Source organism: Perca fluviatilis, chromosome 13 (genome assembly GCF_010015445.1).
Source record: "Perca fluviatilis chromosome 13, GENO_Pfluv_1.0, whole genome shotgun sequence".
Classification (NCBI taxonomy): Eukaryota; Metazoa; Chordata; class Actinopteri; order Perciformes; family Percidae; genus Perca; species Perca fluviatilis.
Window position 1 is genome coordinate 24,616,069 of NC_053124.1, and position 14,874 is coordinate 24,630,942.

Here is a 14,874-nt window from a genome sequence, read left to right on the forward strand (position 1 = left end):
TCTGGACCAAAGTGGTGGACTGACTGGCCAACATACATTTCCATCGATAGAGCCACGCTATTAGCATGGCCTAAAAGAAAACAATGTGTAAAGGCTTTCACTTTCGCTTTTCACTTTCCCCGGTCCCTTCTCAAGTACATTTCTGGGACATGCCTCACTATAAAAGTAGGGATAGACCGATCAATGGCCCTGGCTGATTGTTGGGCCATTTTTTGGCAGTTTGCAGATTATCTGTATCAGTGTTTTATTTGCCTGACAACCGTAAAGGTAATTAATTAAAAAGTGAGCTACTTTGGCTCCGCACAACAGTTGATACCATCACTCACTTGAGCAGGTCCTCCCGGCACTGTTTCTGTGGAGCGAAGCAGGCCACAGCCCAGACCTTGATCTCGATGCCCGCGTAGAACTGCTTACCCCTCATGTCCCACACGCCCTGGTTGGGCGTGGCCACGGTTTTATTCTGCGGAGATAGTCCCTACTCTCTTAGTCAACCCCCCGGTTGGATGAGCCAATACAAAAGGTACAACAGCCCAAACCACATTTTGATTTACCTACCATATACAGACATTAATGACATAATGACACATGACAGACAACATTATACATGAATGACAGACAAGATAATGCATTAAAAGCCCACCCAGCTGGCATACAGACACTGTACATTGTTAGCTTGACAGTGACACATCAAAAATATTCTACACACATTGAATGGCTTTAAAATTGTTTTACTGTATAATGATGTTCTGTGTGACATGGTATACTGTGGATTAAGTATTAATCTGCACAGTACATACACTGACACATATTTAGCAGAGAGAAATGCTCTTTTCTTATTGCACATAAATATGCTGGTTTTATAGCTTCCCATATCAGGAGTCCTGACATGAACAGCAAACAAGAGTAATGTATCCATCAGAAGACTATTAGGTGAGTGCTCCTGCTTCTGAGTGTGGTTGTGAATACAAAGTCAAAGGACAGTGGCTTTTAATTAAGTTAACAAGCTTTGCCAAAGGCCATTAAGAGCCTTTATTCTCCAAAACAAGTGACTAAAGTGAAATACTTTTGAGTGTTTGCCAAGAAATGTTAAGAGCTTCTCCATCTCATTACAAGATTGTCTCAAAAGACAAAAGTCACAGGATTTAAAAACTACCTAATAAATGATTGCAGGTAGTCAATAATATAAAAAAACAGCACAGTGCATGAAAAGCTTTCAGTCTACATTTAAGGGCATTTCATTGGAAGCCGATTAGACTCAATGTCCAAGCAGGCAAGTGGCCAAGCCTTTCAGAAAGAGTGGTAGGTAGTCAGATAGGATGTTGGGTAAATTAACTAACATATAGTTCAGACAGCCAATAGTGGGATTTAAGCTTGGTAGTGGAACATGAGTTTTTGTTCACTCTACGCAACAATCTGCTTTAATTCTGTTTAAGAACAATTGTAAATGTAGCAGAGAGTAAAAGCCGGCCCATACACTGAACAATTTCCCCACAGGGATCATTAAAGTTTCATCTTATCTTAGCAGAATCATTGAACACTGCCTCTGAATGGGGTGTTATATTCCAGCAGCTTTAGTATTTATATTAACCCTTTTCACTTTTTTAGATAGGAGAAAAAGACAAACATGTTTTACTTTAATGCTGGGCGGCTTTGAGTCTTATCGTCCTCCTGTGGCAGCACATACATTCTTCCCCTTACACACAATCCTTGAATCCCAATTCAGCCTTTCACGCCCAACAACCAGTAAATGTCACAGTCAAAGGTCTGTATTTCTCATCCAGGTAAAATGCTGTCTTCTGTTGACAAGTTGGATGGAAATGCTGATTTGAGATTCAATGGGTAAAACTCAGCAGTCTGCAGTGATTTCCTTAAGTCCTTATTTCCATTGCTTCACTTACAGCACTACAGAATGCAGGTAAAAACCTAAGCCCTCGTTTACTGTACGTGCACCATCATTTTTACATACTTAGAAGCTGTGTCAGTCAAAGGAAAGAGTATTTAAAGAGATGCACTGTTCAGACTGCAGATATGCACCACAGGATTGTAACACGGGGCAAGTGCCAGGTCTGCATATATTTAAGTTGAATACCGTATTTAGTCACTACCTGAATTAATATACTGTATATAGAGTTGCAAAATCGGAGGCGGCGCTGGTTATGTAGGGGTCTAACTATTCTATATTTCCCATTTGATTTCTTTTTTTTTTTTTTTTTTAAATGACATCCCCAATTTAAAAATCAACATAGGAAATACAGGACTCTCCTGGATAATGTAACAATCCTATAGTTTTATTGTTATGCCCACAAGCTTTAATGATTACAACTTTCTTTATAAGAAATCATGTTCTGCCCTTTAGTTTAGAATGGGTAAATACTAATAGACCCATGAGCCTCAGCCACTGTTGCAATGGAGAAGAAGCCAATCAGAGGCACAAATCAGAGCCGTAGGAAAAAAAAAAAAGGGAGCGATTGAGTTCATTTAAGGTACAGATTGTATCATCAGTACAACACAGTAAGCTTAAGCTTTTACTTGCCTTTTGCAGCATACATAACATATGTTGCGCACTGTGATTAGATGTTTACAGAAATGCACCTTGGGAGTCGTAGTTAATTTCTCACCATACGATTTTATGTGCACAGGCTAACACAGTTGTTTGTCTTTTATACGAATGATTCAACTGGGGAAATTTGTCCATCCAAGCAGTAGAAGTGATCCAAATGTCAGTCACCTCATATTGTCTATGGAGATAATAAAGGACTTTTCTTCCTGAACCAAGGGTGCCTGAAGTAGCTTCTCCTCCTTTGCAACTCTGCTGTTTGAGCTAATGTCTTCACTTAAAACAGTATAGCCATTTTTATTTTTTTTATAAATATTACAATATTTATCCATCTCAAATTTGCTTAGAAATCCCATTCATTTAATTATTAAAAATCAATCCTATCATAAATTCGCTCACTCTTTTGGTGAGTGACCTCTGCAAACCTGGATCTCCCCCCAGATTCCCAGCATTTATTCTGATGCGCCCCCACCCCCCCTTTGCGTTCCCAGTCAGGCTTGTGCCCCCAGAATGCAGCCCCTGCCCAGTACTCACCCTGCCACAGTCCCGCCCTGTGTCTGTACTGACTCGGCCCCCATACTGCAGCATGGGCGCTGGGAGAACACGCCCTGTCACTTCTGTCATGTCATTGTGTACCACAATGCCAAATTCCTTCAGGTAAGGGTCCGGGCCCCCAACCATGCTGTTACTTTTGACCTGGGAAACGAAGAGAAATTAAGTTAAAAAAAATTTAAAAATAAAATAAATAGAAAAATCATCGAAATGCCAGCTGCCACAGTTGCTCGTCGTCACTGTAAAAAAGTGCTACCTTAGTGTCTCACGAGTTGAAATAAAGGTCATTCATTGATTGATTTTCTTACTCCCACCCCCAGAGGGAAACAGCACTCACCAGTCTGCTGATCTCTTCCTGTCTGTCGGGGGCTGAGCGAGCTGTAGCTTTGATCATGGTGGATGTCTGGTTGTCCGTCAGTTTCTTGATACAGCGCTGGCCTGCTACTATGTTACAGACCTACAGAGCAGGAAGAAACATTTGATTAATTAAACAAAATCAATCAAATAAGACAGCGGGGAATTAAAAAAGACAGAATGTTACCCCAATGGTACGATTGTCAAACCCTTAACTAAAATAACATTTAAGAATCATAACAGCCTCTTTCTCACCTCCAGGGGAAGGTAGGTGTGCTTCTGTTCCTGCCCTACTTGCAGGCAGGGTAAATGTGGATATTTGAGCTGCAGATTGTACTTCTGCTTGAAATACTGAGCTACTGTGCACTCCATGGCTTGGCCGTTCTCAAGTTGTAAGGGGAACCTGTGAATAAATGGAAAATGTGAGCCAAGTCCACATGAGTATGTACACCAAAAACACTAAAGGAGACTATCACCAAAGTTACATTAATTGTATATTTACAAGGCCTTGGTATCAGAGGTGTCAAGTAACGAAGTACAAATACTTTGTTACCTTACTTAAGTATAAATTAAGGGTATCTATACTTTACTGGAGTAATTATTTTACAGCAGACTTTTTACTTCTACTCCTTACATTTTCACGCAATTATCTGTACTTTCTACTCTTTACATTTTAAAAATAGCCTCGTTACTCCTATTTCAGTTCGGCTTGTTTTCATTCGGGCTCGTCATCGTTTAAAAAAAAAAAACTATCCACATAAGTCGCGGCATCCGGATAGAGTGAATTTGATTGTGGTTGGATGAGAAGTATAAACATATACCATTCCGACACCCTATTGGTTTGTACGCGATCCATCACACCTGCACAGACCCGGTGCTAATATGGCTGCGGTGCCTTACGACAGTTCTCTACCGGACTGAATAGCCTTAAATGACTGCGCTTCTCTCTGATGCTCCGAAAACGGACGTTAGAGGGAACTGAAACATCGGCGCACGGGACGCTAGTTAACAAACACTTGACAGCAGGTAACGTTAGCCTACGGTTAGCTAGCAGCTGGAGTAAACACGGTTAAAATGCTGAGAGCTAAACGGTGTAAAAGTGTGTCTGTATTTCACTGGAGAGGCTTGTAACACCAGACTGTAGCTGCCGTTGTCTGAGAAACACAGACTCAGCCTGAAATAAGTTACTGTTAGAAGTTATTACATTTTTAATAAATCATTTAATTTTGACCCTGTGGCCTTAGCAATACACAAGCCGTTCTTTAATGTCGCCTTGTGCTCTTTTTTTTTTTTAAGATCAACTTTTTATTGTTTTATATTTTTGAACATACAGAACAGACAAATACAATTGAACAAGGTGCTTCCTTTTTGTGTGGAGGTGGGGTAGTGCACTATTAAGCCCCTGTGGGGGCTAAGCTTTTGTTCTTAATGGCATTTTTTCCCCTTACATTACTCTTATACTTTAAGTAGTTTTGAAACCAGTACTTTTACACTTTTACTTGAGTAAAAAGCTTGAGTTGATACTTCAACTTCTACAGAAGTCTCTTCAAACTCTAGTATCTATACTTCTACTTGAGTAATGAATGTGAATACTTTTGACACCTCTGCTTGGTATATTGCACTATACATACAATGTTGCCTTTGCAGACATATGATGGTGAACAAACTGATGTTACAAACTTACGTTTGGTGGCTAGCGGGTCGTCGTGTCACATTGCACACACGGTACTTCCTCTTCATTTGACCACAGTGTGTGACCTCAACCTTCAAGCCTGTTTAAAAACATACAAGAATTGTTACAGAAGAGACCATGAAAAGGCATTACCATTTTCCAACCAACTGCAATTTCAAATATTTCATTATCTCTAAAATTTAGCAGGTTGCAATCATACTCTTCTGTTCCTCTAATGTTTTCAGGCCATGCTGAAGACAAATGCTGACAAGGCAGCCAATGGTGTACATGGTGTTTCAGCTCTCTGCCGTTTCCATTAACACATTTGTCACAACTCGGCTCAAAACTAAAGCCAAAAAGGAGAATTTAGATAAGCTTACAAGTATCTGCCGTAGAAAATATGCAATTGAAATTCCACAGTCTAAAAGAATCCCATTATCTCCTGCAAGGTTATTTGGTGGTTCTTTGTGTTTTTACAATAACAGCAGTGAAGACAAACAGACTAGAGCTGCTTGGAATAGCAGTATTTTCTGGCATTCAAAAAGATCTGCGAGTTATGAATAAAAGCTTTATTCAGAAGATCCTTTAGGAGTACTTGTGTGAGTCACATGAACATATTTTCTGATTCGAGAAATGCAATCCTTTGTCACCCTGAGGTTAAAAACAAGTGTTCAGCATTGGTGTAGGATAAGCTGTGTGTATACAGCATGATTATGTGCCAGGAGCGGGTGTCTTTAGTTTCTTTAGTTCTGACACACTGCATAAAACAATATGGATGTGCCTAGCAGGCCCACACCTATCTGTAATTTATGTGGGGAATTTGTTACACAGTGAGTCACAGAAGTTGTGTACATAAGATGTGCATGTCTGTTAACGTTGGTACCTCTTATTTCCTTGGTGAATTTGACACGCTGCGAGTCAGTCAGTGGCTTGGTCTGTTCGTTGATGTTCTGTATATCTAGCACCTCGCACATGAACTCAATCACAGGCTGAGCGCGGTAGAAAGCTGTGGCTGACACTGAGGGGTAGAACAGATTTTAGCAAATCAGTTCCATACATCAATAACTACAACCAGGCTAAATGAATCCATGATGACAGGCAGACTGGTCAAACTGGGAGTGCAGAAGAAGCAGTAACAAAGGGAGCTTTGAAGCACCTTCTTGCAGCCATAATGAATGTCCTGATCTCATCAGCAACAGCTACACATCTTTCTTTAGAATGACTCCTCAATTTAACCGAGCACATACATACATACATACAAAACAAACAAACAAACAAACAAACAAACAAACTAGTAAACAAACCATCTCAGTTCGGTAAACACATCAGGACCTGTGTTTATAAAGTATTTTATATGACAATAAGTCATTCTTAGTTTCATAGAGTAAGACCGTCAGTGTTTTTGGTCATTGAGTCAAGAGGACATCTCAACTACCCCTTCACTCTTAAGAGATTTAGGAAGTGACTTCAGTGCCAAAATACCTTGTGAAATACTGAGTTTTACAATTTCAACTGACTTAATGGGTGTTCAGACGGATAACAGCCCTGTGTTTTAAAAAAACCCAAGGGGAATGCATTTTTGGGGAAGAGACAATTGAATACAATCCCTGAAGTTCAATTTGAGTAATAGATAGGAGTTTAAAGGCTTATCAGATCACATAACGCTACATGGTTTATAATATTATAGTATGAGGCTGACAACTCTGGAAAGTTATAACAGTCTCAATCATGTTTACTTTCATTGCAAAGTAAGTTCTAAGTTGAAATTATGTGAATTAAAATCAGGTATATATTTATTATCTCTCCTTTTTGCTTATACAATTACTTGAGCGGAGATCAAGTTTTCTACTCGACTGCCATAATGGCACTGAATGTATTTAGTGGAACATTTGTAAAGTCTACAGTTACAGTCTAGGCATAGAAGGACAAAGTAGCTAGGTGCAAATAAAACCCAATTCATTGCTGATTATCAGTGATTCTGTGCACACAAATACATCCAATCTTGTTGGATAGAGCATTAAGACATGAGAATATTATTTATATTGGTCAGCTAACACCAACATAAAGTATCAGCCTGATACAGAATGCTTTTAAATGAATGTACCAAGTAAACTTTAAATCACAGCTGAAGTTGATCAGCTCAACTCAGGTCTTACCGTCGATGTTGAGCATCATGTTCCACATGGCAGGACGGACAGACTGATGGAAACCAAACCACACCTCCCTTCCTCCACCCAGAGGATGATAGTAGCCCTCCGGAGGGGAGAAAAACGAACGCCCCACAGGAGTATACCTGTGTGCACAAACACAGAGGTCCAATAATGGACCAAATTAATCAACATAGACTCAACCCACTTCGATAAATGAAATGTCAACAAGATCATTTTTAATAAAATCGGACAAATTAAGAATACATTTAGTTTATTTGGGTTCAACAGCTAAAAGTAAAGAACATGTATGGACCTACATGAAACCGCTATAATTCAAAAGTACATTTTGGTTTCTGAATCAGATTAGACAGTGAAAGCACTGGAGGACCATTTCATATTTGCTAGGTTTGCAAATTAACCTACAATGGTATTAAATCTGACAAGCGTTTCTGAAAATGTGCACTTAATGATCTGTGTGCAGTGAATTGATTTCTCCTCATGATGCAGAAGTGTCACAATTTTAGGGTGATGTGATATACAAATCAAAGTTAACAAAAATACAGTGCCCTGTGGCTCAGTTGTTACAGTGATGTGCAACGAAAGCTGCTGTTGGTTATCAATTCCATAAAAATGTAATTTGCTTGCAATATCATTTGATCAGGAGGACACAACTGCAGGAAATGAAAGTAATACAGGCAAATAAAAAGATGAAAAGCAATAACGGTCAACAGATGTGAAAAAAAAATGTGGGTGGTGCGTTTGTGAAAAGGCAGAGGTGATGAGTGTCAGTACCTCATGGAAGGCAGATGCCGTGTGATGACATCCAGAGCCTGAACCGAATCTTCGGGGACCTCGTTAAGGTGACCCGACAGGGCTTCCAGCAGCATCTGAAGACTGACCACAGACACCCACTGCAAAGACACCTTGAACGTCTGATCTTTCCCCTCACCAGGCAGGGTCACCTCCAAATCCACCTAATGATGGAGAGAGAGGGAAAATGAGGGGGAGGGTCAGGGAGATGAGCGAAGGGAAATGGATTGAAGAACAGGTGACAGGGAGAGATAAAATGCAATAAATACCCAAGTGCAAAGTAGATTGAAAAAAAGAGCAACACAGAAAGAATCCTTGGACCGGTTTGTCTTTGACACAACAAAAAGACATTAAAACTTTACATTAGCACAGCCGCACAGAGTCAACAAGAAGCGAAGAACTGGGGGAAATTTACTGTACGAGTAGTACTTTAAACAAAAAAGGAGGTGGTATTTTCCTTTTTTACTATGCTGAATGAAACACTTACCCTAAAACAGCTTAACACTGGTAAAAACAGGTATTAGTATTGATCTCAGTATTCATGATTAAGGCAAAAACATCATTTTTTTCCACTGGTTAATTTTGAGATTTTGGGCTATTTGTCTTCAATAAACATGTCTTGTGGTGAGAAAAAAAAAAAAAAAAAAAAAAAAAAAAGTCCAAAATACAATAATATAGGTCTTTATTTTACTACACTTTGTCTGTTTGCATCTGTATATTTCTCCTAAATTCAACAAAAGTTGGCGTTCTAAATCACCCCGCTGCTCCGCGATCCCTGTCATGACATACCGTTAGAAAGCTCTCTCTCCTGTCGGATCCAAATATGGTCATTCCCTTTTTATCAGCAACCAATCGTGAAAGTAAAATGGGTGATTTAACTCTAAATGCGCAATCTCATTGACTGACGCCACGTGATTCGTTCAGAATCGTCATGTGATGTGCTCTGACATTTCCGCGGTACTTCAGAATGTCGAAAATCATCTCAGATAGACAAAAGTAGATATCCATAAAACCCTCTGTAATTTCTTTCCCCATCTAATATGTGAACACAATGAAAAAAAGAATGTTGAACCTTGCTCTATCCAATACTCAGATTTTTTTTTTTTTTTTAATATATGCAAATTAGCGCATATTTAATTAGATAATGCATAATTGCCTCTCCGGGAACCATCACCTTATCGTGGTGGAGAGGTTTGTGTGTCTCTATGACCCTGAGGGCTGTGTTGTCTGGAGCTTTGTGCTCCTGGTAGGGTCTCCCAAGGCAAAGTGGTCTCAGGTGAGGGGCCAGACAAAGAATGGTTCAAAAACCCTATGAAACAACGAGGAAGAGGTGAAGTGACCCTGCCCGGAGGAAGCCCGGGGCCCCCGTCTGGAGCCAGGCCCAGATGGCGGGCTCGTCAGCGAGCGTCTGGTGGCCGGGTTTGCCACGGAGCCTGGTCGGGCACAGCCCGAAAAAGCTACGTGACCCCCATCTCTCCAGCCCATGGGCCCACCACCTGTGGGAGGAACCGCTGGGGTCGGGTGCGCTGCCACACGGGGGGCAGTGAAGGTCAGGGACCTCGACGGACCAGACCCGGGCAGCAGACGCTGGCTCTGGGGACGTGGAACATCACCTCTCTGTGGGGGAAGGAGCCGGAACTGGTGCGAGAGGTGGAGCGCTACCGGTTAGATCTGGTGGCGCTTACCTCTACGCACAGTCTCGGTTCTGGAACCATACTCCTGGATAGGGGTTGGACTCTTTTCTTCTCCGGAGTTGCCCAGGGTGTGAGGTGCCGGGCGGGTGTGGGGATACTCACAAGCCCCTGGCTGGGCGCCGCTATGTTGGAGTTTACCCAGGTGGACAAGAGGGTCGCCTCCCTACGCCTGCAGGTTGTGGGGGGGAAAACTCTGACTGTTGTTCGTGCATATGCACCAAACAGGAGTTCGGAGTATTCGGCCTTCTTGGAGACCTTGAGTGGAGTCCTGCATGGGGCTCCAGTGGGGGACTCCATTGTTTTGCTGGGGGACTTCAACGCACACGTGGGCAATGATGAAGACAAATGGAGAGGCGTGATTGGGAGGAACGGCCTCCCTGATCTGAACCAGAGTGGTTGTTCATTGTTGGACTTCTGTGCTAGTCATGGATTGTCTATAACAAACACCATGTTCGAACATAGGGATGCTCATAAGTGTACTTGGTACCAGAGCACCCTAGGCCAAAGGTCAATGATCGATTTTATAATCGTTTCATCTGATCTGAGGCCGTATGTTTTGACACATTCGGGTGAAGAGAGAGGGCGGAGCTGTCAACCGATCACCATCTGGTGGTGAGTTGGGTCAGGGGTGGGGAAGACTCTGGACAGACCTGGTAAGCCCAAACGGGTAGTGCGGATAAATTGGGAACGTCTGGAGGAGGCCCCTGTCCGACAGACTTTCAACTCACACCTCCGGCGGAGCTTTTCGTGCATCCCTGTGGAGGCTGGGGGCATTGAACCCGAGTGGACAATGTTCAAAGTTTCCATTGCTGAAGCTGCGGCAAGGAGCTGTGGTCTTAGGGTCTTAGGTGCCTCAAGGGGCGGTAACCCACGAACACCGTGGTGGACACCGGTGGTCAGGGAAGCCGTCCGACTGAAGGAGTCTTTCCAGGATATGTTATCCCAGAGGACTCCGGAGGCAGTTGCAGGGTACTGAAGGGCCCGAAGGGCTGCAGCCTCTGCCGTGAAAGAGGCAAAGCAGCGGGTGTGGGAGAAGTTTGGAGAAGACATGGAGAAGGACTTTCGGTCGGCACCAAAGTGCTTCTGGAAAACTGTTCGCCACCTCAGGAGGGGGAAGCGGGGAACCATCCAAGCTGTGTACAGTAAGGATGGGACACTGTTGACCTCAACTGAGGAGGTAATAGGGTGGTGGAAGGAGCACTTTGAGGAACTCCTGAATCCGACTAATACGCCCTCTATGTTAGAGGCAGAGCTGGAGGATGATGGGGGATTGTCGTCAATTTCCCAGGCGGAAGTCACTGATGTAGTCAAACAACTCCACAGTGGCAAAGCCCCGAGGATTGATGAGATCCGTCCAGAAATGCTCAAGGCTCTGAGTGTGGAGGGGCTGTCCTGGTTGACACGTCTCTTCAACATTGCGTGGAAGTCTGCGACAGTGCCAAAAGAGTGGCAGACCGGGGTGGTGGTTCCCCTTTTTAAAAAGGGGGACCAGAGGGTGTGTGCCAATTACAGGGGTATCACACTTCTCAGCCTCCCTGGTAAAGTCTACTCCAAGGTGCTGGAAAGGAGGGTTCAGCCGACAGTCGAACCTCAGGTTGAAGAGGAACAATGCGGATACCGTCGTGGTCGTGGAACAACGGACCAGCTCTTCACTCTCGCAAGGACCCTGGAGGGAGCCTGGGAGTATGCCCAACCGGTCTACATGTGTTTTGTGGATCTGGAGAAGGAGTATGACCGGGTCCCCCGGGAGATACTGTGGGAGGTGCTGCGGGAGTATGGGGTGAGGGGGTCTCTTCTCAGGGCCATCCAATCTCTGTACGACCAAAGTGAGAGCTGTGTCCGGGTTCTCGGCAGTAAGTCGGACTCGTTTCAGGTGAGGGTTGGCCTCCGCCAGGGCTGCGCTTTGTCACCAATCCTGTTTTTAATATTTATGGATGGATATCAAGGCGTAGTCGGGGTGGGGAGGGGTTGCGGTTCGGTGGGCTGGGGATCTCGTCGCTGCTCTTTGCAGATGACGTGGTCCTGATGGCATCATCGGCCTGCGACCTTCAGCACTCACTGGATCGGTTCGCAGCCAAGTGTGAAGCGGCTGGGATGAGGATCAGCACCTCTAAATCGGAGGCCATGGTTCTCAGCAGGAAACCGATGGAGTGCCTACTCCAGGTAGGGAATGAGTCCTTACCCCAAGTGAAGGAGTTCAAGTACCTTGGGGTTTTGTTGCGAGTGAGGGGACAATGGAGCCGGGAGATTGATCGAGCGGCAGTGCGGTATTACATTCAATCTATTGCACCATTAGCAGCGAAAAGGCGAAGCGGACCAGAAGGCAAAGCTCTCGATCTACCGGTCAGTTTTCGTTCCTACCCTCACCTATGGTCATGAAGGCTTGATCATGACCGAAAGAACGAGATCCAGGGTACAAGCGGCCGAAACGGGTGTCCTCAGGAGGGTGGCTGGCGTCTCCCTTAGAGATAGGGTGAGAAGCTCAGTCATCCTTGAGGAGCTCGGAGTAGAGCCGCTGCTCCTTTGCGTCGAAAGGAGCCAGGTGAGGTGGTTCGGGCATCTGGTAAGGATGCCCCCTGGGCGCCTCCCTAGGGAGGTGTTCCAGGCACGTCCAGCTGGGAGGAGGCCTCGGGGAAGACCCAGGACTAGGTGGAGGGATTATATCTCCAACCTGGCCTGGGAACGCCTTGGGATCCCCCAGTCAGAGCTGGTTAATGTGGCTCGGGAAAGGGAAGTTTGGGGTCCCCTGCTGGAGCTGCTCCCCCCGCGACCCGACACCGGATAAGCGGAAGAAGATGGATGGATAATTTGCATATTTAAACATTCAATTACAGAAAACTTGTAATATATATTTTTTTCTCATCTTAATGTAAGTAATATACTGGGAGTGTTTCATGGTGATATCTGCTAGTTATAAATTTTACCCTATTCACCTGTAGTGTCTCGCCTTAAATACTATTGTTTGAAGGTAAATTTCTCTTATTCCTAGGGCTAACAGACCAAACGCAGACAACATGATTTTACATTTAGGAGCAAAATCACAGAATTTTTTTGTCGAACATCAAAACTTGTAAAACAGTAAGTATTTGAAAATCAAAACTATTTTAAAAGCCTAAATGTAATGTAAGAAAACATAAGAGTATGAGCATTCAAGAGACTGGTGTTCCATCTTCCATTAGAGGTCCTGGTACATCAGTACTGGTCTCACATTCCTGGTACAGACTTTCCAGATCCAGCTGGCAGCCTTCCAATTACAAACCCACAAACACGCAACCTAATCCACTAAACCATTTACATGCCTGCCACCTCGAGCCTAAAATATGAACAAATCGCTGGGTTTAGGTTATTAAGTGTAAACAATTTCTCCCTTTCTGAATCCTTTAGAGGAATTGATTTTTCTACATGTCAAAAAACATTTACACACATTTATAAAAAGACACAAATTAATTTGTGTACATGCTCATGACATGAGCGTCAGGTGTTTGAAATACCAACCCTATCTCTCCCAATTGGCAGTGGATGTGCTGTGTACATGTTCCTCTTCCCGTCGTAGCCAGGCTGTCGGTCTCCAAAGATCTGCATCTTGAAGTGCCGCACCATGGTGTCAACCACCTCCCTAGAAGACAGGGACAACAGGATGGTGAGCCAAAAACCCAGGCATAACAGTAATTTAACAACATTTCTGGTGACAACATAAACATAAAATGGCCATGCAGATTTTTAATGCAATAAAACAAAATGCTTCTTTTTCCTTCTTTCCCCATTTGCTGGTATCTAAACTTCGCAGTGTGTCTGTGTTGTTATAATAGCTAGAGATGCAATTGGCATCTCAAAATTAGCAATATCTAAGACAAAAACTCTACTAAAATGTGCATTTTCTGCTCAAACTTGTTAGTAGGATTTACCTGTTGACCCTCCGAGGCCGTTTCTCAGGCTTGATGTCGATATCATAGTGATAGACATCAATCTTGGGAATCTGCACCTGGAAATGGTTGGCCAGGAGCCGGATGGGTTTCCCCACTGTGCCGAGGCCGGGACGCCGCGGAGGCTGAAACAGAGAGGGAGGGGCGGGCGGGCCTGGATAGAGCAGAGAAAAGAGTGATTGTGAATTATCACCATTTTAGAGTTTATATGGCTTGATCTACTAGACTTTTGAAGAAAATGCATGATTCCTCGCCACAAAAGAGCTAAGCTTAAAATAAAGCACTTTGGCATTTATTTTGAATGTGAACAAAGGTGGCGACAGTGAGAGCGTTTATCTTTGCATTAAATGTCCGATTTTAAAGATGAATGTGCGCGGTGCAACGCCAAACTTGTTGCAAACTCATCAGTGACACCTGCTTGAATGCACTGAAATGGCCTCACAGACCCAGAGGCGCACATAAACGGTTTGATTGATCCGTAACTCTGGCCCCTGACCTACATGGGTCAACAAGGGGCTGGCAAAACAATGACCTCCAATTATCCTTCAGCCCGCCCCCAGCTCCACCCAGACACACAGGGCGCCCACCCCGCTTGCCGAGACAAAGGCCCAGCTCCTCTCAGACAGACCGCAGCAGGGCCATATGGAGGGGTGTCACGCAGAGTCTGGGATTACCGTTACACACAGTACACGCCACACACATGCATCTCACTCACGTACACATTACATACAGTATACGCTCGTACACAGGTGCCTAACACAGGTGTGGTGCCTGCGAGTCTGGTAGCATAAAAAGCTGCAGGCAATGGAGGAAAAAGGTCTTCAACGCTTTAGTCGTCAGTTAAAAACAGCACATTTATATACTCAAGACCTCAGGCTTCAAGTAAAACTGATAATGAATTACAATCCATCTCACACATTAACACTACTTCTTTACATTAACATGGACGGAAGGAGGCACTGTGATGCCTGCTGTCAAAATCATACTTGATCTCTTGTTTTGGGCTGCCATGCATCTGTACAAGAATGTCTGCAAAATGCTCAAAGAGGATCTTTGCTCTAAATTAAGTTGGAACAAAAGAAGAAAAAGATGGAATACATACTCAATATGCAGAAAACACACTCAATATGCAGAAAACACTATATATATATATATATATATA

General features: G+C 43.6%; 1 protein-coding gene across 4 annotated transcripts in view; it reads right to left on the bottom strand.

Annotated features, from left to right (window-relative positions):
- ago4 (argonaute RISC component 4) overlaps positions 1 to 14,874 on the bottom strand; it is a 29,286-nt gene that overhangs the window by 9,352 nt on the left and 5,060 nt on the right. For 2 of the 4 annotated variants that reach the window (XM_039820509.1, XM_039820511.1), the window contains exons 2-11: positions 13,695 to 13,866; positions 13,285 to 13,405; positions 8,078 to 8,259; positions 7,292 to 7,428; positions 6,019 to 6,153; positions 5,148 to 5,235; positions 3,719 to 3,866; positions 3,447 to 3,566; positions 3,092 to 3,253; positions 327 to 475 (exon numbers count right to left, since the gene is read on the bottom strand). In XM_039820509.1, coding sequence (XP_039676443.1) covers positions 327 to 475; positions 3,092 to 3,253; positions 3,447 to 3,566; positions 3,719 to 3,866; positions 5,148 to 5,235; positions 6,019 to 6,153; positions 7,292 to 7,428; positions 8,078 to 8,259; positions 13,285 to 13,405; positions 13,695 to 13,866 — 1,414 coding nt within the window. The remainder of the gene's footprint in view (positions 1 to 326; positions 476 to 3,091; positions 3,254 to 3,446; positions 3,567 to 3,718; positions 3,867 to 5,147; positions 5,236 to 6,018; positions 6,154 to 7,291; positions 7,429 to 8,077; positions 8,260 to 13,284; positions 13,406 to 13,694; positions 13,867 to 14,874) is intronic. The other 2 variants (XM_039820512.1, XM_039820510.1) reach the window with 1 other exon arrangement.